Here is a 23,228-nt window from a genome sequence, read left to right on the forward strand (position 1 = left end):
AGTTCACACCCTCGTTAGTGCGCAATTAACTTGCAACATCACCAACGACAGCAACAACTTTGAGCACGTAATTAAAGTTTCATTTTATTTTCACTTTTGGCTTTTCTAAATACATATGTACATATATTTGTAGCATGCAACACGAAATCATCTCTCTTTGATGTCAATATTAATTTTCTATGTAATTGCGGTGACAAAAATGGGTGGAGGCACTTTTGAAGGAATGCTCGAGAATAAGCTTCTTTTAATTTGAAGCTGTCACTATTTATTTACTAACTTTTGACATTTGTGGGCGTATTTGCTGTTGTTGCGGTGGTGGTGGTGGTGGTAATGCCGGTGTTAAGTAGATAGCCATTATTAAAAATCTGATTTGAGTTTGTGAAATTTCAAAAACGTGTATTTGTATTTGTATGTAAATCTCTTTTTAATTAAATTCCCGGTAATCGGGCAATTTTAAGTGTGTAATGCAGATTAATTGTTGTTTCATTAAAAGATTTCGTAGACTGACGATAAATATTTGTATTGTACGGTAAACAAAAGATGTTTCATTTCATAGTATCATCTCTCAAGGGAAAAGGTACAATGGATTGTCAGCAGCTAGATAGATGGATATTCTGCCATGAAGCCAGTCTGGAGTGATTTAGAGAATGGTAGTTTCGGGCTTTATATGAATTCGTGCTCGAAGCCGGTAAAAATTCATCAACCCAAAAAATTCAAGAGCGAACCCTCCTTTAATTTGTATCGGAAATGCAACGAAATCTGACAAAAAATCTTGCATAAACATGTAAAGACGAATATATGAAATTGAAGCGAAAAGGAAAATTGTTATTGGGTACAAAGAAATTTATTAAAAAATTGCAGTATGTATGGGTTTCAAAATATTTCCTCATCTCTCGCTGCCTAACGAATGGGGAATGATTCAAGAAACGCTGTGTAGGCAGGGCAATTCATGAACTGGGTAGTGAATTAGTTCGAACGCACATTTAGGTTTCGGCACCGTTTATTTTACCGAAATCATAACTTGAAGACTTAAGGGCCTGGCAATATTGGCATAGACATCATTGGCATCAGTTATTTGCGCCTTAACTTAAAAACCGTAAAATTTTCATAAAAATTAAAAGTACAAACGTATCCACAAACAATAAGTCTCTTAGTCAAAACGTGTCAAAAACAATAAATAAAATATACAAAAAGTTAATAGATTCAGTAACTCAAATATTTTTAGGTTATGGATATGGCGAAAAACCAAAAACGTATTGTTTGTGGCTAAGGCGTTATGGTATGGCATCATTGACCAATTACATTGATTTCCATAAGGATGGTTGGGTTAGCGGTTTTATATGGATATGGATACGTCAACTTTGCCAGGGCTTCTAGGCCCACGTTCAGAATTACAAGTTAACTTTTTAACTCGAGTCAATTTGACATGAGGGGTTATATTCATAAATTTTTGAAAAATTTGTTTAAATAACTCTGCGCTTATAAAAATAACTAGCATACCCTGTTCTGCCCTAAATTTCGTCTATCTGCATATATTTTAATAAGCTTTTTCAGTCTAACTCTGCCCTATCCCTCTACCCTTTTTTGTTAATCTTTTTATTCACTCCTCCCTCCGTCTTTTTCGCTTCATCTATCTCCATCTTCGTCTCATTCTATCTCTTTCTCAGTCTTCTTTTCTCTTCTCTCAATTTTTTCTCATTCTTCTTCATCTCTTATTGCCAGTCCCGGAGGGTGGTATGTTTTGTTCCAGTCCCATTCCGAGTCTCAGTCCCAGTCCCACTCCGATTCTCAGTCTCAGTCCTAGTACTAATCCCAGTCCGTCTCTGGTATACTTCCCGGAAAAAAGCATCGTAAATACTAATATAGGCAAATTTATATACGAAATTTCAGGCAAATCGAATAGGACGTATATAAATAGGTATGTGGGTATTATTAATTCTTGTCTTTATTTCGGCTTCGCATGTATGTATATTTATCAGTTTTGCCAGGTTGATGCGACTAAATCGAATATCACAATGAACTTTACAGCTCTCAGCAACAGTTTCAATTTGATACCCATAATACAAAAACACATTCTATGTGTATCCGGGTCCATGTTTTGGCCAATATCTCGAGACCGTAGTCCCCCAGCGGTCTAAAACTTATTCTGTACTAAAGCATACATCAACAACTTCAATTTGATACCCATAATGTAAAAACACATCCTTGCGTTACCCTGATCCACATTTTGGCCTATATCTCGAGACCCTAGTCACCAATAGGTATGAAAACTACCCTGTACTAAAGCACTCATCAACATCTTCAATATGATACCCAAAATGTAAAAACATTATCTAGGCGTTCACGGGCCCACGTTTGGCCTACATCTCCAGACCCTAGTCACCCAGGGGTGTGAAAATTATCCTCTACTAAATCACTCATCAACAGCTTTCATTTGTTATCCATATTGTGTAAACACATTCTTTGGGTACCCGGGTCCACGTTTTGATCTCAAGACCTTAGGCACGTAGCGAAAAAAAGGTAGACGTTGGCCGATTCTCAGACCTACCCAATATGCTCACAAAATTTCATGAGAATCGGTTCAGCCGTTTCGGAGGAGTTAAGCCTCTAAAACCGTGACAGAAGAATTTTATATATTAGATTAGCCGCCAAGGCTCACTTGCAGAACGGCGGGTTATTTTTTTTAGCTCGGAGTTAATTTAAAAAATGTTTCAAAAATATATGAGGGGTTATAATGTCAGCTTAACTCTAATTTAAAAATTTAACATGCCGTTCCGTTATTGATATCAAAAAGAGCTAAAAATAATAATCCCTTTGGAACCCGTTTGGTACTCACACGAGTCTTCGCTCATAAGGACACGCAATGGTAAAAAGGAGTAAAAAATGCAAGAGGTTCGGAGCTTTGTGGACTAACCGTTGCACGTAGGAGAGCAATCAAAGATAAATCTTTGGATGACTTATTTTTTTATCGGGTTCTTGTTAGCTACATGAAAACTTCAATTCAACTAGAGTTAAACATGAAAACGTCCTCCAAACTTTCGACTTCAAAACAACTTTCCAAGTATTGGAGTAAAGTTGACTTGAACTCTTTAAAACAAAAAACATTTGCTAAGAAAAAGTTCAATTTGGCTGACAGACCCAAGGATTCTCAAGATATCAAATTTATTTTCTAGATTATCATCACTGAAGTACTAACAAACATAATAACAAACCTATAATAATAAAAAAAAAAAAAAAAATTACAATTATTCCCACATTAAATTCCCCTTCGAACAACAAACAATGAATTACCTTGACTAAAGAAATTCGCATCGATATCAGTGTAATACGAATTCGCTGTTGGATGATGTGATGGCGTATAGTCACCTACAAAAGTGGTGGCCATATCATTAAAGTAACCAATTCCGAGTGAAGAGGCGGTAGGATTAGGCGAACCAATCACCGATGAAGCGCCAGTACTCAAACCCGATGTACTGCCGCTCCCACCCAAACCAGCTGCCGCCGTTGATGCGTTAGACGATGAACAAGAACTTGCAGAAGCACTACCTGTGCTGCCGCCGGACAAACGATGTTGTTGCGTTTGCTGTGATAGCGTTGTTAGAGATGATTGCTGCTGCGGTTGCTGTTGCTGCTGCTGCGGCGATTGTTGTTGATAATGATGCGTATGCGTTTGTTGTTGCTGGGTATGCTGTTGATTATGTTGGGCATGATGATGCTGTTGATGTGGCTGCTGCTGTTGATGCAGATGATGTGACTGTGATAATGGCAATTGATGTGACATAGCATGTTGATGATGATGCGCAGGCAAATGATATGATGTATAATTTTCATAACTTTGTAATACCATTTTTGTAGTTGATCTCTTTAGCTGTTGTTGTGAATAATATTGTTGTAATTCTAAGTACTCTTGCTGTTGCAGATCAAATTGTTCCTGTTGATGTTGTTGTTGTAGCTGTTGACCGTTAGCACTTAAGTAATTATAATTTTGTACACTTTGGCAGTTATTATTATTTTGATTATATTTTTGTGTATTTGTTATTGGGCTACTCGCTGAGTATTTTATTTGTGCAGAAGGTGATGTTTGTGGCGAAAGGGACGGTGGCGTGGTGGAACTCAAAATGGTTTTTGTAGGGGAAAGCAGTTTTGGTGTTTTATGTAATTGTTTTGTGTGGATCGTTGTTGTTGTGTTAGAAGTGTTGTTGTTATTTTGCCTGTTACTGCTGCTGCTCTTGCTGCTTTCAATGCTGCTACACTTTTTATTACTTGTTGCTGCTGCCTTTGTTTCTGTAGTCAAAATGGTTGAACCAACTAAAAACGCAGAGGGCGGCATGTCTTTACGTTTCTTTCTATGGCTGGGCAACGTTGGCAATGAGAAATTTTCAATTTTGAAATTTTTAGAAAAATACTCGTCATTGACGTTATTGGTTGTTGTATTGGTTTTTAACGTTGTGGATTTAATTTTTTCTGCTTCTTTTTCTTTGCTTTAATTAAGTGTTTGTAATAAATTTAGGGTTTCCCAAATTAAATAGATTGAAATCACTTCACTTGAATTTAATTGATTATGATTGATTTTGCTGAAATTTCACATTTGCGCAGTTTAGTAGTTGGGAATTGTTGTGGCTGCGCAGATGCGTTCTGAGCTCTTGCAAATACTCCGTTGGCTGTGGGGGTTGATTAACATTTCACATCAATGTCGTAAAATATTTCTTTTATTTAGAGATTTTTGTTGAGTTCTGCTTATGTTTTAGTTTAATTAACTCTTTTATTTTCACAAATGTAAATATCTCTATATGAAACACATTCAAGTTTTAGAGAAAGGCTCACTTCCTGTGATTAAAAATAAATTTTTTATAAAACTGTGTATCTCATAAATACAGCTTTGTATTTTTGCACTTTTTTAATGTAGTCAGGCTTTTTCTGTCAGTTTCTTTTTTAAAAAAGTTTTCTCCATCTTTTTACGTATTATTATTTTTTTTTTTTAATTATTTAACCAATTCAAGATATGTTTCAAGTTGTGCCTATATATATGTAGAAAATTCTATACTCATAATTTTAAATACGCCCGCATAAAAATCTGGAATTAGGTGCCAAAAACCGCTTTATATGTCGAGACATACAATCGCCTTGGACTTTGACTGCTTGATATAACTGTTTATTCGACGCACAGAACATTTATGTATTATTCGAAAGAACGTTTTTAAAGAATCAAGAAATTCAAAAGCAAAGTCGCTTTTTTTGATCTTCCCGTACCCAAATAAATCCTTGAGATTAATACCTTGTTCAAATAAAATTGATTGATGACTCTTCTCAAATAAGACACGGGTAATAAAAATGAATTGGTATATTTAACACTGTTTTCTAGACCTTCGTTTTTATAAAACTAACAGTTCTGTGTTACTGAAGCAAAAAAAATGTGCTATTTTAATAACTTAAAATTTCTGACAGTGAACTAAACATAAAAAAGTCTTAGCGTTATAGGACCTTTGTTTCCGTCTGTACATTTTGGGGTGTACTCAAAATTCTAAGCATACAGTTTTTGTATACCCCATTAGCTACAACTTCATATATGTATGCAAGTTGATATATGCATCGCTAAATTTATTATAATTTTTTTATTATTATTTTAAATATTAAGGTATTTGCTTCAACCGTGGGATTAAGGTTATATTATTTCTTGTTTGAAAAATTGTTTTCGAATTTTGCAAGTTTTGTAAGTTGAGTTAAAAGTGTAACGAGAATATCTTTACTAATATCTAGTATTTTATATACACTGCTGTTGGAAGATACAGATGTATATTGGTTGCTTAGAATTTACATCAACAATTGAGAAAACCACTACGTATGGGGATTTTACCCTGCTACTTAAACTGTTCCAATGCATGTTTTTAAAAATGTTACGATGTTTCCATATACGTACCTATTTTAACATAATAATATTAAGTGATTTTATGAAAATTTCAGGCTAGTGGGTTTGGAATTAGACCTGGTTTACATATAACGAGATTCTCTTCATTTTCGTACTTAGCTCCTAATCGTTAATTGAGTAACTAGATTTCACATATAAATTTTTCCCTTTCCATAATTGGTAATTGTGAAGATTTTTTTCTTTTCATAGACAAAGTACTACCTCTCGGGTGACATTTCTAATTGGAAGAAATCGTGAAAGCCTTACAGATCATAATCTAGTTCCTAGGGATGGAATATATGTAAAGGCATAGGTTATCTCTTAAAGATTTATTAAAGATAAGAGCATGTGTAAACGTGATCTTAAAATTGTTGAATGAAATCATGCATTCGCTGTTTGGTGTAAGAAAAACAAACTCTTTTTTTAGCAATAGATCTAATCAACGATAACGAAATAATAACCTTATTTCGTCCTAACCCGCTGACTTTGGCTGTAGCACTAAAAAAACCGTTTGTTTCTAAAATGAAAAAGTTGTCGCTATAGGCATCTTCTTCAAAACAATAAAGGTTTTTCGTAAGTACATGAACACATAAATAAATAAAATAAATGTAAGGCGCGATAACCTCCGAAGATATTTTAGGACGATATTTTTCCTACAAATTGGCGGAACGGGATCTACTTGTTTTATGCCGACTCGGAACGGCAACTGCAAGGCAGATGAGTTTTCACTGAGAGCTTTTCATGGCAAAAAATCACTAGGAGTGCTTGCCAGACACTGCCGAGGGGCGACTCCGCTTATACAAATTTTTTTCTAATTGAAAAAATTTGTTTCTAAAATTTGGATGTTGCTATGAACCCAGGATCTTCGGTGTGGATGGTGGAACACGCTACCATCACACTACGGCGGGTGCTCCCATAGCCCAAAATCACTTCTCTTTCCATGTATGAGGTTTTGTTATTTTTTTTAGTGTGCATATATACAACAGAATCTGGGCTCGTATCGTGTTATACGATTCGTGATCCGAAATAAATTTTTTTTAATTACAATAGCTCTTAAATAGTTAAACTTATTATTATTTTTACGAATCTTTTGACAGTTTCATATTTATCGTTTAAATGACATATAACACGAGCCTCCTTTATGGAACGATTCCCCATTAAGAACTAGGCTTGAGACTGTATAACTTGATTTATTTACCAAAAATAGAACTACAGATGATTGATATGAGATATGAATTCAGTTCACAAAAGAAAATTATTGTTCAAACGGCAAACAAACAGGAATTCCATAAAAAATGTATTTAACTGTATGAAATTTTCCAAAAACTTAGGATAAGTTGAAGCTTGAATTCAGGCAGATCTCTCATTTCAAGAAAACCTTAAACAAAGTTGCATTCTCAGTTCTTGTTGCAACATTTTCCTCGTTTATCAGCAATGTGTTCCGATCTCAGTCGTTTGTTTTAGCTTTCAAAAGTTGTTTTTAATGTAGTTTTTATCTATGGTCTTTAAATGTGACTGGAATCCTCCATCGACGTGCAGTTCGGCGTTTTGTGGTTCGTTGAACTAAAATCCTTCAGCAAATTTTTAGAACTTCGAGCTAAATTCATCTACCCACCTAACGTTCGGGTTCAACACGACAATATACATAACGATTTGCGGTCCGGGCAAAGCATTTTTGTTATTATTGCTTTCTTTTTTTAGTACTTTTTAGCATTTTATTGATTTTTAGTGCTTTCGAGCTTTTTAGTAATACTTTTATTTTAAGTAAACGAAACGGCAGATCGAAATTTCAGTGCTTTTAAAGTATGTATCAGTGTTTGCATTTGCTACTCCAAAGCAGTAGCAACAAAAAATATGATCTGCTACTGCTCCGGCTAGAACAGAGTATAGAGCAGAGACGTAGGATACAAAAGTGTTAGCTTGTCTTATGCTCTGTTACGAGCTACGTTTTGTTTAAGAGCGGAGCAAATAGCAGAATAAAAACTCCAAGCAAAATGCTGCTTTTAGCGGAGCGGGAGCAATAAAAAAAAACGAAATTCCATTTGCTCTGTTCAGTATTGTTATGCGGAGTTTTGTATTTTCTCTTGTTTTTGTTGTTGGAGCTGATATGGCGTTGTGATGTTATTGTATTTGTACTTGTGGTTTTATTTATTTGTCTTTAAATTGCTATTGCAGGTTCTTATTTTCGTTGTTATTGTTATTTTTTTTTTTGTTGCTCCCGCTCCACTACATGGCATTTCGTTTGGAGATTTTATTCGGCTATTTGCTCTGTTCTGAAACACACATATGTAGCTCATAGCAGAGCGTAAGAAATGTTGTCACTTTTTTATGCTGCGGCTCTGCTCCATGGCTCTGTTCATGTTCAGAGCCGGAGCAAAAGCAAAAATATCTACGGAACATATATAAATACGCAAAAATGCGGTTGGAACATTTCTGGTGTTCATTTTTTTTTTAATTTTGTGTAAAGATATAGCCTTTATTTCGAATTGTTATATGACTTTGACTTTCGATTATATGTTTTTAGGGCTGATATTGTTTTTGTTTTTTCCTTTATTATTTTCTAAACTCAGTGTGTTCTTAGTTTAATTTCATTTTGTAATTATAGGTACATTAGACTGGGTCGATTTATTAACCGATATCGCGCCATCAATTTTTCGATAGGATTTGGGCTCAGGAAAAAAGTTCCACTACGCATACCAAAAAAAATAATTTTCGAGCCTGCGAAATTTCATTTTTTTTTTTGGCTTTTTTTCGACTTTGATTTTTAAGGTTTTTCTTATGACCTATTAAAAAATTTTCATTTGATTGTAAACTTTTCATGTATACCCTGTCCGACCCAAAAATGTCCGCTAAAAACCTTGGCGATAACAGTTTTTGAAAAAAAAAGTATACATATGAAAATTTTTTTAGTAGATCATAAAAAAAACTTAAATATCAAAGTCGAAAAAAAAGTCAAAAAAATTAAATTTCACAGGCACGAAAATTATTTTTTTGGGTATGCGTAGTGGAACTTTTTTTTTCTGAGCCCAAATCCTATCAAAAAATCGATGGCGCGATATCGGTTAACTTTCTTCCATACAAATCGACCCACCCTAAGGTATATATTTTATTTTATTTTTACTGAGATTTGTATTTTTATTATTTTAAATTTATAAAATTATTTTCTAAGTTTAATTTTCTCCAAAAATCTTTCACGAATCGTTATTCAAACTAAACTTTTTTGCTTCTAATTTTTTTTTATTAAAAAAATTTATTTTTCAGGAGTTGTTATTTTTCAAACTCCTTTTACTAATTAGTCTTAAAAATTTAATATTTATTTTTTTCAATATAATTTTTCGAAATAATTTTTTTTTGTTATTCGTAAAAAAATATATAGTCTAACGCTCTTATTCATAAAAAACATAGAAGTTTAAAAAAATTTTTGAGATGACATTTCCATACAAATTTCGAACTGCAAGAACTTTATAAACTTTTTTTATTTTATATGAATAAGGGGTAGAAATGCTTAAAACAATTGTCACATAATTGTTTACAAATTCCGTTTTCACCTAAACTTTGCGTTTACCGACGGCACGAGCGCGCTTCACGGTCACTAGTACTGATCATTTATAAACGTCTTTAGTTTGAAATCAGCTCCCTCAGCATAAACAATTTATTATAAGCAATCACAAAACTTTGTTGTGTATGTGTATGTTTTTTCACAGTTAAATAAAATGCGATAAGATTTTTTTCTCAATAAAACTTTTGTATTGTTTGTGCGCATTGAAATCCATTCACTTTACAAATTAGCGCTAGCACCCACAAGACGTACATATGAAATCTACCGCGCAAATAAAAAAACGTTAAAATTATCTTAAAAAATTCCTTTGAAATTTATTTCTTATACACATAAATTAGAGCCATGTTGACTTGGTGTTAACTTTGAGTTTTTATTACTTAGGTATATGTATATATTTTTTTATTTTCAATTTATCTGCGTAAATTTTTATGCGCCGACGTATGTATATATTGTTATATACTTGTACATACATACATACATACACAATAAATCTTCCAATTAGCTTTCACACTTGCTGCCGATCCTTAATGATCACAATAATTCTTTTAAGCAATTTTATACTTCACATTCGCGCTCTTAATTCACTTTTAGTTAATTTCAGTTGATGAGTAATTTAGATCGGCTTTATTTTGCATATCCATAAATCTTTGTGTGGTGTTTTTATTGTTGTTTAAATACTTGGCATGATCACTTTTCCACAAATTGTTGCAGCATACAGTCAACTTTGAAATTCATACACAAATAATTCACCAAAAATTAAGTACGTTCACTGCTTAGTGAAATTATTAAACAAATGCAATTTTTTATTTTTTGTTATTAGTTTACTATAATACGCTTTTCGCATAATTATTTACAAGTGCACTAAAATGGTCCGTTGCGTTTTGTCCGTATCAAACTTCTATAACGTTCGACATCCGTTTTACAACTGAAGTTTGCTTTCTTTGGGTGTAGTAGAAGTTGTTTGCGCTGGTATATGCGCCTTAATGTATATTTCCATGTATGACTGAATGTAATACTCACTTTTCTAGTTTTTGTAATTGTTATTACTGGCGCTGTGTTGTTGATTATTTTCGCTCTGTTAGCTGTATTTGACGCCCAAGTGCTCAATTGGTAGCTGTGCTTGTTATTTGCTCTATTCGTTCGTTCATTTATTTGCTTATAAGCATGTGCCCCCTTGATAAGATGGTGTGTGTGCTTGTGTGCATGCACATCCGCTGCAATTATGTATGCATGTATGCGGGTGCTTTGTTTGTTGGTGGTGGTTTTTATTTTGCTCCAACTGCATGCTTATTGGTATTGGTTTATATGAAATTCCTTCACTCCCAACACATTGAGTGAGTGTTCATTTTCAAGTTCATTCATTTTGCGCTGCTAGCTCTGAGCTATTGAGTGGAATTGGAATTGTGAGTGCTTGTGCTGTGTGTTTATTGGACATTAATTGTGTGCTATACAAATTTTGAATCGCTCGCTTGGTTGTTTGATCGTTGTTATTGATTTAGCGTGGCTGCGGATTTTTGCTTTCGTACTCTCTTTGGTTTCTTTAGATCGGATGCTCATTTTTTTGATTGCTTTAAAAATTTAATTGACAATACATATGTATGTATGACTATTTAGCGTGTACACAAATGCATATATATGCATGTATGTATATATGAAACTATCAAAGAAACAAAAGTTCCACATGCCGGCCGTGTTAAGAGTATTTTTGCAAAATAATTTTGAAAAAAGGAATATCTTTTAATTTTTATATTTTCTAAATTATAATAATTTAATATTACCGATGTGCTTGAAGTCGGTTTAATTAAAAGTGTTTCTCACTGTAATAAAGGCATATGACGCCAGAAGGCAGTACCCAGTCAGAATAGCCGTCATGAGTCTTTTTTTTTTTTAATGACACGAGTAAATTTGTTAGTCTAACTTAAAGCTTGGTTTCCTCGGAAAATGATGCCGCTATATTACGAGTGCTAAAGAACGGCTGGTTTTTCAGATATTAAACAAGATATTCATCTCGTTGAGCATGACGATGAGAATAAAATAATTAAAAAAAAAACTTTAAGTTAAACGATTTTATTGAAAACAATACTTACATGAAGTAATAATAATACTAAAAGCTATGTAGGTCCTAGGTACTACACTGAAAGAAAAATAATGGTAAAATCAACCGAAATACGGGTCAATTCAACCGAATTTTCTGTCAATTTTTATCCATCGCAAAAATATGTTGAATCAACTGCGCACAAATCGTTGATTCGTAATTGACCGTTCTGGTAGCCAAATGAACAAAAAAAGTTGTTGCGACAGCTTTGTACGAATGTACCTATGTTGCCATATACATAAATAGATAAATAAATGTGAGGCGCGATAACCTCCGGAGAGATTTTAGGCCGAGCTTCTCTTCAAATTTGCGTCGTGCTCCTTTTTTTAATTTTTCCTACAAATTGGCGGGACGGGACCTACTTGTTTTATGCCGACTCCGAAAGGCATCTGCGAGGCAGATGAGTTTTCACTGAGAGCGGTGGCCATATACATACATACGTAAATATGTGAATACATAAATACGCATGCTTGCTACATATACATACATATCTACGCACTTACTAAACGAACTTCAATTGGGCGTACATCAAATATGCTGGCACACATTAGATATTATACACTTTTTTATTTTCTTTTATTAAACGCACTTTCACCAAATTTTATATTTTATAATTTATTTAATTTATAGTTTTGAACTTCGCTTTGCAAATAGAAATGAAAATAGTAGTCACAAAACTGATTGTCAATTTCTTCTCTCGCATGTATGTGGCAACACTTGATTGTTTCGAACAAAATTTGTTGTATAAATGTTTGACATAATATTTTAAATAGAGAACTTGTAAGTTATAGAAAAGTAAAGAATCAAATCGCATCAGGGTAATTCACCACTGGAGTAACTTTACATGTAATTCGGCAAGTTTAATTTTCGTAACACTTTAAGTTGAAACGAATGCAAAACAACTCAAACATTTATGTTGTCGGAAACATAAACATTAAAAAGGATGTTTTTTATTATCTCATTAGATTCGTTCGCGTGAGTGAAAATTCGTAAAAACTTGAACAAAATGTTACTAACTTTGGAAAAATCCTATTCGTTCAAACAAAACTTTTGCAATAGAAGGGCGCAATTTTGCATTTCGCTTGGAGGAGAAGTTGCAAAATTGTACCCAATATATAGGTGTCCCGGTATCTCATAATTTTTTGCACAGTAAATTCAAAAAAGAGTTTTTCGTTTTGTATTGATAACTGAAAAACTAGTTTTTTGTTGTTTTCTTATTTGGTGTTTTTTGTTTTTTTTTTTTTTTTTAACAAGTGGCACCGTCATAAGCACAACGCAGAGAGCGCAGTGAGCGTAAAATTCTCTTTGAAATTTGCTCATGTATTGACTGTTGATCGCTGTTGAAATGACCAAGGAGATCAGTTGTGTTAACAAAAAAAATCAGTTAGATTGATTAGGAATCTGTAAATTTTACAGAATTTTGTTAACTTAAGAGCGACAATTTCTTTCCTGTTGAAATTACTAAAAAAAATTTGTTCGCTTGACATAAAACTCGGTCCAATTAACCGTAATTTGATCTCCGTTAAGTCAAGAACAACAGAACCGATTTGTTGATTTTACTAGCACCATTTCTTTCAGTGTAGTCATCACACTCCTCATCAATCCAGGGCGTAGATCAGACAATTAAGTAAAAGCGCTGGGCGCGTGAGATTTCTAAAAATGTGAAGCGTAGCCTATTAAGGTTCAGTTCCCTATTAAGGTTCAGTTCTTATATATGACTATCAATAGAAATTTGACGCCTATTATTTCTCATTCTATTTTTAGTTCATTTAATGACTCATTATTACAAGGAATCTTTCCTGACAATTTTTACAATCTAAGTCCTCAATATATAATCCTTCCAAAAACTTTACTCGACTCTTCGCCACCTAGCGGCGATTTTTTTTCATATGTCGCTTTCTATTCATGTATGTAATATATGTTCCAAATATGAGCCTAATCGGACCACAAATACAATTTTTTTTTGAATGCGAGTATCTCGATCCTTGCGCCACCTAGCGGCAATTTTTTTCGTATTATTGCATTGTCATCGGATTCTCAACTATATTCCAAGTTTCAAGCTTATAGCTTATCGGGAAGTTACTTAAATTTCAATTACAAAATTCGTGTCGGCGAGCCAAGCACCCAGCCACTCTTAGTTTCCACATAATTACTTTTACATTGCAACATTTTTGACAAAGCATTCTGCCGCTATATTGCGGCACCGCTTTCCAGGAAACCATGCATTTACACATGATCTTCGACACTTTACAGCCCCGCGCTTTGGTCTACGCCTTTCTCGATTGGTCGATCATGCGCAACTCTCGCTCTTACTTAATCTCGCCCAATCCAATTGGGACGTCTACGGAGCGAGCTTCGAGTGATGCGCCCCTTTTAGCTAGCTTATCCACTTATTCATTGCCATCTATTCCCATATGCCTTGGGACCCAATATAGTTGTTTCCCCTATCCCGATTCTTTCTAGGGATTGCTTATACTTTAACACACTTTTAGATGCTGTGCTATGCGAAAAAATTGCCTTATTGCTGCTTGACTGTCAATATAAACATTGATCCAGTTGCAGTTTAAGCTATATTCTTCCAGTGCTTTGATTGCTTTTGTCAGGGCTACTACTTCCGCCTGATCTGAATCTGTTTATTTCCGGATCAGCATAGTATGCCACAGATCCTACTCTTTCCACCACGTGTGTCGCCTCGTCCGCCAGTTGGGCACCCTTACGCCAATCATCCGCCTTTGTTGTGGCTTTAAGAGCCCCTTCGCAGCGCAGTTATGAAATAAGGTAATCCATTCGTCCTGTAATTGATGCCACTACACTTTTATGGCCGTATGGTGTGTGCTCAAGTTGTCCCGAGGCACTGTGCCACTTTGCCGTTGTTAACGCTATGTTTTATGCCACTAGGTTTACAGGTAGATTAAGCAGAATGGCATACAGTAATGCTTAGCATTGAAAGCCTGCATACCCCTTTTAATTTTTTAAGGTAGGTTCTTTTTTGTGTGGCTGTCCACCAAACAAGGACTCCATAATATATGATAGGCTTTACAATCACTGTAAGTACCCAATGAGAGAGATAGGGGGCGATAGACCCCACGTACACTCCAGCATTCCCTTACATGTAAAACGTGCTGTCGAGGTTTTCTTCACTCTCGCCTCCACGTTGAGCTCCCACAACAACTTACTGTCTAGAATCATCCCTAGATATTTTGTGCAAGGTTTCTCCTCAAGGATCACCCCTCCTAGCTTTGACCTGGTCCAATTTGGGACCTTAGACCTCTTGGTAAACACGACCATATCCGCCTTCTACCCTACATTAGATGTCCATGTATGTACATCCCGAAGCGCCCGATCCATCAAAGAGCTAATTGTTGGAAGGTACTTTCGTAAGTTTGAAGGGTCCATAATCATACCGCCTGAGCAGTTGATTGAGGTGATAACACCTCACCCTGCACATGCTCATGCCCACTGAATGGCATACAGTAATGCTTAGCATTGAAAGCCTGCATACCCCTTTTAATTTTTTAAGGTAGGTTCTTTTTTGTGTGGCTGTCCACCAAACAAGGACTCCATAATATATGATAGGCTTTACAATCACTGTAAGTACCCAATGAGAGAGATAGGGGGCGATAGACCCCACGTACACTCCAGCATTCCCTTACATGTAAAACGTGCTGTCGAGGTTTTCTTCACTCTCGCCTCCACGTTGAGCTCCCACAACAACTTACTGTCTAGAATCATCCCTAGATATTTTGTGCAAGGTTTCTCCTCAAGGATCACCCCTCCTAGCTTTGACCTGGTCCAATTTGGGACCTTAGACCTCTTGGTAAACACGACCATATCCGCCTTCTACCCTACATTAGATGTCCATGTATGTACATCCCGAAGCGCCCGATCCATCAAAGAGCTAATTGTTGGAAGGTACTTTCGTAAGTTTGAAGGGTCCATAATCATACCGCCTGAGCAGTTGATTGAGGTGATAACACCTCACCCTGCACATGCTCATGCCCACTGATTTCGTGGCCTCATACCACCTCCATTGTGAAGAAATCTTCCTGGAATTTAACATGCAGCCGATGTATCTGGTTATGGCTGTATGTATTTCAATGCAGTTAAGGCCATCAATGATCGCCCACTTGAAGACATTGTTGAAAGCCCAGGAAATGTCTAACAACACTCCTAAAGCCCTTATACTCCAGGGCTTTCTCTGTGTTTATAGCCACCTTATGCAGTTCAGTGCTACCGACTTGCTCTTGATGTAGGTACGCATGTTGCACTGTGTAGATCAGTTTTTCACCCACGTTGGACACATCTATCTAAAGCTCGTTAGCTCTACATACAATTTAAAGATAAGCGCTTCAATCTATGAAAACATCGATGGATGCCATCGAAAAAAGATGGAAAAAGAAGAAAGAAAAAGATAAGGTGACTGACTAAAAATGTCATTATCTAGAAGCATGATCTATCATATCAACCCCATCTTCATTTCATACATTGAAGAGGCTGATAAAGTTACCAGCATTTTGTTTCTAGGTCTAGGCCCATGCATCGTGCATATTAAGGCTTCTTACAGATTTGCATTTTATGAGATTTACACTGCTACCGCGGTATAGAAACCTATGGGATCTTGTCGCGGCAGTTATGCCTGTCGTAAGAGGCAACTAAAATACCAATTGTGTAGCGCAACCCTTTCAAGGTGTTGCCTGCGCAAAATATAGTCTCTTCAGCTCAATTGTCAACCTCACCTACCCGCGGCGAATGCTGTTACTTTAACAGCCGAGGCTCTGGCGACCCAAGTTCCTCGTGGATCTAAGGGTTGGGAGGGCGGTATGGCCTTCAAGGATTCATGTGATCATACTAAATCGTTCCCAAGTCATTCGGGGAGTGTCCTTATCGCTACAACAACAACAACATGGGATCTTGTGTTATTGGGCTCGACACACTGAGTACTGTCTCTTTTTTGTCTATATTATACTTATGATGGTATAAGTGATGTAACCACACTCTCTCTACCAAATACATTGTCATTAACCAACTATAATATCCAGCCATGTTATTTACTTAAGATCAAATAAGTCGCGCTGATTGGTGATTTCATAGTATTATTCCAACCGTGCGTTGGCAGTTTGTCGTTTCCCCAAACGCCATTACGAAAAATCATTTACTCCCATGGATATGTACTAATACATTATCTAAACGTGCCTCAACCCAACCGAACCTGAATTGTACAGTGGTTGACTTTTATCATTTTACCAGCACAAAAAAATTTGTTTCAAGCAGTTATACAAATGCTACCATCTTGCTAGTTAAAAGACAGCTACCAACCTTTTTTAAGGTAGGTGGAAAGGTCTTACGTTCGTTAGTAAATTAAAGTATGGCCGAGTTGAAAGCACACGGTTTTATGAGTATATTCGAAAATTTAAAAAATAAGCTTTAATTTTTGCAAAACAAAATTTTTCAGAGCATACTCATGTATAAATATTCTACTGGAATTGCAATAATTTTTTTGTCATATTTATGTATAAAGTCATGGTTATAATTTTGAAAGCTCTTTTTTATCATGGAAATCCGTTTTAACCTTTTTCAAATCGTTTTTAGATTATTACATTTTTTCACACGCTTATATTAGCAGCCCCAATTTTATGTGTGTATGTATGTATGTAATTCTGTTATAGCAAATAATTAAAAAAAATTTGCACGTATACGCACCGGAACCCGTCCATTTACATGGAAGGGATCTGTTTGCGTGTAATTAAAAATAAATGTAAGTCCCGATAACCTCCGAAGAGATATGAAGCCGAGCTTCTCTTCATATTTGCATCGTATTTCTATTAATTTTGTGTACAAATTGACGGGACCTAATTTTCTAAATTTTCGATTTTGCCTTGCTCGGGGCGTGAGCTCAGGATCTTTGGTGTGATAGCGGGATGACGCTACCACCACACCACGGCGGCCGTGTAATTGATTAGTTTTAAATAAAACAACGTGCTAATTTTTTTGTATGAAGTAGGTTTTTACTTCAAAAACCAAGTACTGCTTTCTTTAAACAAGATAAATTGAGGAAAAACGAGTTTCTTTGTAATTTTTGCTTTAACAATTATTATATGTGACCCGGTCTATGAAAAGGTGGCTTATGACTAAAAAAAAAAGAAGAGCACAAACGTCCTGAAGAAATGCATTGCTTATCTTTAACAGCTGCTTATCGCAATTTCTTTTTTGAGTCCTAAGCCACCTTTTCATAGACCGGGTCACATATTCTGACCAGTGCTGCTCAAATTTTTTTATATTGAAGTGCAAATCACAATACATGTACAAAATTGTACTTACACTGAAACTTTTTTGTATTTAAAAATTAAAAATTAAATTTTTAAATGTTCAAAAAACTCGAAGATTTTAATATATATATCGATTGTACTCAAAAGAAATTAAACTTAATTCTGAAAATCCAGCACAAAAAGTTCACTCAGCACCGCTTGTTATTTATTTCAGTTATTATCTATATTAATACGCTAACAAAATTTCCATACAAACAATTGACAGGCGGTTTCGCATAGTTAGCATACGTAAAATCATATAAAAGTGATAGGAATCGATTCGTATAGATCAGCCGCAGTGCATAGGCCTATTTTTGTTAACAAATATTACTCTATTTGTTTATAATTAATAGAAAAAGTTTTTTGTAAATCCAACAATCTCTCTAAATATGGATATTTACTTAAAGCGCGCCATCTTTGGACAAATTATGTAAGTGCTCTAAGCCACAAACCTACATAAGCGTGAAAGATTAAAAAATGGTTTCCCATTGTTGCAACTTAACTATAATAGCCTCTACCAAAATCCTAAATACCTGTTCCAAAATAATCTATACTAGTTATCATTAATATGGCATTCAGATCCTTTCCACCAATTTTTTTTACAATACGTGAATTATTACCAGAGTTACAGCTTCAGAATTGTGGTGAAAAATAAAAAAAAAAATTGGTGAAAAACTGAGTCTAAAAATGGGAGGAGACATCGAAGTTGCTGATGACCCACAAATGTTAGTTCAAAGTTTTATCTCAAATGCCGAGGTCAAATCCCTAAACGGCTGGAGTCATTTTAATTTTCTTAATAAATAAATTTTGAATACACATTTTTATTCTATCGGAACCTGCCTATGGAAGCAGAGGTAGATAGCGGCCCCCACTCCGCTGGAAGGACCAGGTGGAAAACGATTTAAACTCCCTTGCTGTGACCAATTGGCCCCGGTTGGCAGAGAGAAGGAGCGACTGACGCGCCTTCTTGGACCGCCATAACCGTTTAAACGGTTAAGCGCCAATTAAGTAAGTAATTTTTGGTTGTCAAATTGTTAGTGTAAATTTCTTTTTTACATTGAAGTGTTCGTTCATCATATGAAAGTGCCTTTGCTTTGCACTTACATATGAAAATCGAAAACCACCGTATGAATTTGATTTATATCTGAAGTCATACGGAAATGTTTTGGAATTTTCTCTTTATATTTGAAGTGTAAATTTCTATCTGTGCGTATGATTCAGTGCAAAACAAAAACAAAAGTGTATAGGGGTTGAGCAGCTCTAATTCCGACTATTTTGATGTTCTTTTAAATTTCATAATTTTTATTTTTAAATAAACTTAAAAATGTTTCACTGTTCATTATTCCAATGTATCTTGCAGCAGCCAAAAACGCTCATATAAAACACGTACATCTTTAATAAGATAGCCAATTCGCGCTACTTTAGCGCCCACTAAAAAAACGCCTTATCAAAATACCCAGCAAAAAATGGCGTCAATGATTAACAGAAATAATAGCCGTGTTTTTTTTATATGTGGTAAATCATGACTTATATAATGTCTAGGAGACCCATCTAGCGGCAGTGGTAAATAACATGCCATTGAATAGTGACGACACGAACTTCTGTTGGTCATAGTGTAGAACCTATAGCTGAATCGGTTGCGATTAATTGTGGACTCACACACTTTTCGATCATAGAAATGGAGTATAATGTAGTGATAAAATGGAGAGACATACATATTTCAGTTGCAACTGAGTATAATGCATACTCAAATTTAGCAGTGCTAATTTTTGTCGCAATAATTAGTTTAGATAAAGTTACACACTTAGCAGTCCATATAAAGTTTAAGGGCACATGTATATACATGTAAAAAAAAACACAGCTAATAAAAATCACAGCAGCTTTATTCGATTTTCTGACTTCCGGTAACCGTTGAAAAAAAAAAAACTTCATCTGAAAAGTATTCAGTTGTGAATTTAAACCTCATCACAAATTCAAAATTTTTATTTATTAAATTCTTAGGAATATCTTAAGGTATTGATCTGTTTTTATTAAAATAAACTGCTTTCTCTCAAACTCATTTAAATGTTCATATAGTTACATGTATTCAACGCCTTTTCGATGTCCATGCCATTGCAAATTTAGATACGATGCAAAAACGGGGCCCAACGTGGGACCCAAGAATTCGTCTCTAGCCGCGAAGGCTGCAGCTGCTAAATGATAATTTAATAGATACAAATAGTTCCATAAGAAAAAATAACAAGTATCAAGCTCAATGCATGAAAGCTTATCAGAACTGAGGGAATGACCGCTGAAATTTGAAAATACGGCAAATCGGGAAGGTATGAGATACAAAACTTCAAGGGAATATTCCACCCAGCAGGCAGTCCAATTAGTAGTGAAGATCAATTCAAAAGAGGGGTGGATCCCCGGACGATACGGATTACTAAATAGTCAAATTTGTCATTCGATTCGTTAAATTTATTACACATTTATAGCTCTGAGGTTTAGAATTAAATGCAAAATTAAGGTCCTAGAACTCAGTTATTTGTGTTCTACTAAAATAAAAAAATGAACGTTTTATGAAAGTAAAGATGCCTAAAAGCCCCGTCCCATAAGCAGTTTTTCATATAGATGCTTTTAAGGCAATCTTATGCATGATGAGTAGATTGCACGTATTTGTAGCGACACTGGCGCCATCTGACACGAAAAAGTACCCAACTTCTAACTTTTGTTGTAAGCCAAGCATAAAAAGAATTCGACATTTGGGTACTTTCACACTTCGCAAATTAATGCCAGATGCCAGTAACATCGCCACAATCGCGCAAGATGTTGCGTTTGTAAATATGAAGGAACTTCAGACTTGGCAATTAACGTTTATTTCACCTCGCCCATTCACATAGAAAATTTCGCGAAACACTGTTATAAACATTCTCACTTTACAAGAAAAATTCTTGCTTAAATATTTTGTGTCGTATTCATTTGCCAAGTTGCAGTTTTTAACGGTGAAAAATATTAGAAAAGTACCAACGAGCGGAAAAAATAATTTCACTTGCAAAGTGTGAAAGCACCCTTACCCAAATCAAATTTCAAATTCTTCTTCTTATGCTTTGCATGTAACAAAAGTTGGGAGTTGACTACTATTTCATGTCAGATGGCGCAAGTGTCGCTCGATCTGCCGTTCTCCGTAAAAATACGTGCAATCAATTAAATTGAGTTAAACGCATCTATATGAAAAACTGCTCATGTGACGGGGCTTTAAAGCTTATAAAGCATTGGCATAACAAAAAAAAGTGCTTACAAGTAGTATTCTAGTTAATTAAAATATATCTCACAGAAAACGAAAATTTTGTTGGGTAGTTAAATATATAAGTTTATACATATCGACATACTTTCAAGTTTATCTATTGAACTGGGCAGTCAGCCAATCTCACTAATAGAAAATGTATATTCGCCTTATTCATTCATTCTTTCATGCATTCACCACAGATAACCATGTCGCACCAACACTCAGCAGTAGCTTGTACAGCAGCCGATTGTGTGATCTGTTTGTGCGATCTATAGCTATCGATATGATGTGAACATAAGTGGGTAGTAGCAATGAAACTAATGTACATATACATACTCGTATATATAATTTCTTAAGCTTGTTATATGGGAAATGTGTTTCTTGCTTTAACCAATCCCCTAACAATTATGCATGTGAACGATCATGAAGATCTTGGCGTTCAGCGTTTTGCTGCTCAACATTTGCTTCGGCTGACTTATACGCTTTCGACATTTTGTTGGAATTTTTGTTGAACTACTTTTTACTTATATATCCAGATATATGTATATATATTGCTTTTTTATTTTTATGTTCTTTTTTCACAACTTGTCTACAGATTGGTAGCATAATGAATTCCAGCCTTAATGAATTAAATCTTTTGACACATACATATCTGTGTATATAATAATTCGAGCTACGTCGGTACATATGTACATATTTCTTTGACGATTCAAGTTTTTTGTCTTCTCACTCATTCGAGATCGCCATTGCTATTTATTTCATTATATTTTTACGAATGTCTGCTCACATAAAAGGAGGTTTGTATGTAGGTATAGTGGGCTGGCCAAAAGCTCACCACAACATCATTGATGATCGTGGCGTGGCACTGATGATCTACCCACATTATTGCATGCATTTAAAATTTCCTTTTTTGTGTTAATATGTTTTAAGTTTTTTCTCAATTCGGTTATTCATTTCATTAGGTTTCGTTTCGGTTCGGTTTAGTTTCTTCTGTGGGAAGCATATCGAATTTTTTTCTCAATTCCCTGTTAGCATGTAAGATATGAAGCGTTTCTAGTCGATTTTCTTACGTTTGTAAATAGCAATCTTAGAAATTGAAATTGTTGGCATTTTTTATGCCTTATTGACACTAATTAAGCAATAATTTGTTTGTTTTGTTGTTTTCCTGAAACCTAGTCGTGGAGTTTGTAATTTTTAGCTTTGCCTTGTAACGCCGATCGATGGCGTGCCCATACACATACATAGAAGCAAATATACATATGTATATATGTATTTGATATCTCTGCCATCTTATGCGATTTTGCTTACATTGCTGTGAGCTCAGCTTAATTGTGTAAGCATAGAAAAATCTGCTAAATTTGGGTCGATGACTCTAGTTTTTTTGTAGCGTAGAAAATTAATTTTAATTGATTTATATTCGTTATTTAAAGAAGTCACATTTAAAATGATGAGGTTTTCATTTAAAACTTGGAATGAGTTCAAATTAATGTTTCTCTCAGTGTAAGATTTTTAACATGCTCTGAATCTGCGCTATTGTCTTAAAGCTTTAAGGAGAAAAAATTAAAATCTATTATCGATACTTTTTTCATGATTCAATCACAAGACAGATACATTTTTTGACGATTGCAGCCATTTTGCTCCCAAATCGAATTGACATTCGTTAACTGTGTTGTTTCTTTGCGAATTTTCGAAAAATATTGGTAGTAGAAATAGGAAGCAATCAGTTTACAAATACCCGATAAGTACTTAACTGCATAATTCCTTAGTACATTTATTTTAATTTTATGATGAATTTATTAACTATGCCATGATCTATTAGTGTGCCTAAACATACATAGGTTATATGAAAAGTACGGACACCAAGGAATCGTGCACTTTCGTAAACCTATGAACATTCGAAAACTAAACCAATTCAAAATTCATCGTTCAACGTCAAAACCTCGACTATTAAATCGATTCACGTAAAAATGTCATTAGTAAATAATGGAATGTACTCATTGGGTAGCTTAACTTATTCAGGTAAAAGTCTAGAACAGGAGTCTACTGCTAATACGCGTCCAAAAATATCGAGAGAGGTGACCTCGATAATAATAATT

At 34.9% G+C, this 23,228-nt stretch overlaps 1 protein-coding gene across 2 annotated transcripts in view; it reads right to left on the minus strand.

The window, feature by feature from the left end:
- The window catches only part of pnt (pointed), a 531,360-nt gene that overhangs the window by 23,756 nt on the left and 484,376 nt on the right, over positions 1–23,228 (minus strand). Inside the window, exon 1 of one of the 2 annotated variants that reach the window (XM_067762141.1) lies at positions 3,292–4,814. The exons of the other annotated variant lie outside the window; for it this stretch is intronic. Within the exon in view, the coding sequence (XP_067618242.1) occupies positions 3,292–4,330 (1,039 nt within the window). The 5' untranslated portion in view covers positions 4,331–4,814. Of the gene's footprint in view, positions 1–3,291; positions 4,815–23,228 lie in introns of those variants that run through there. 2 annotated transcript variants of the gene reach the window in all.

Source organism: Eurosta solidaginis, chromosome 1 (genome assembly GCF_040869045.1).
Source record: "Eurosta solidaginis isolate ZX-2024a chromosome 1, ASM4086904v1, whole genome shotgun sequence".
NCBI lineage: Eukaryota > Metazoa > Arthropoda > Insecta > Diptera > Tephritidae > Eurosta > Eurosta solidaginis.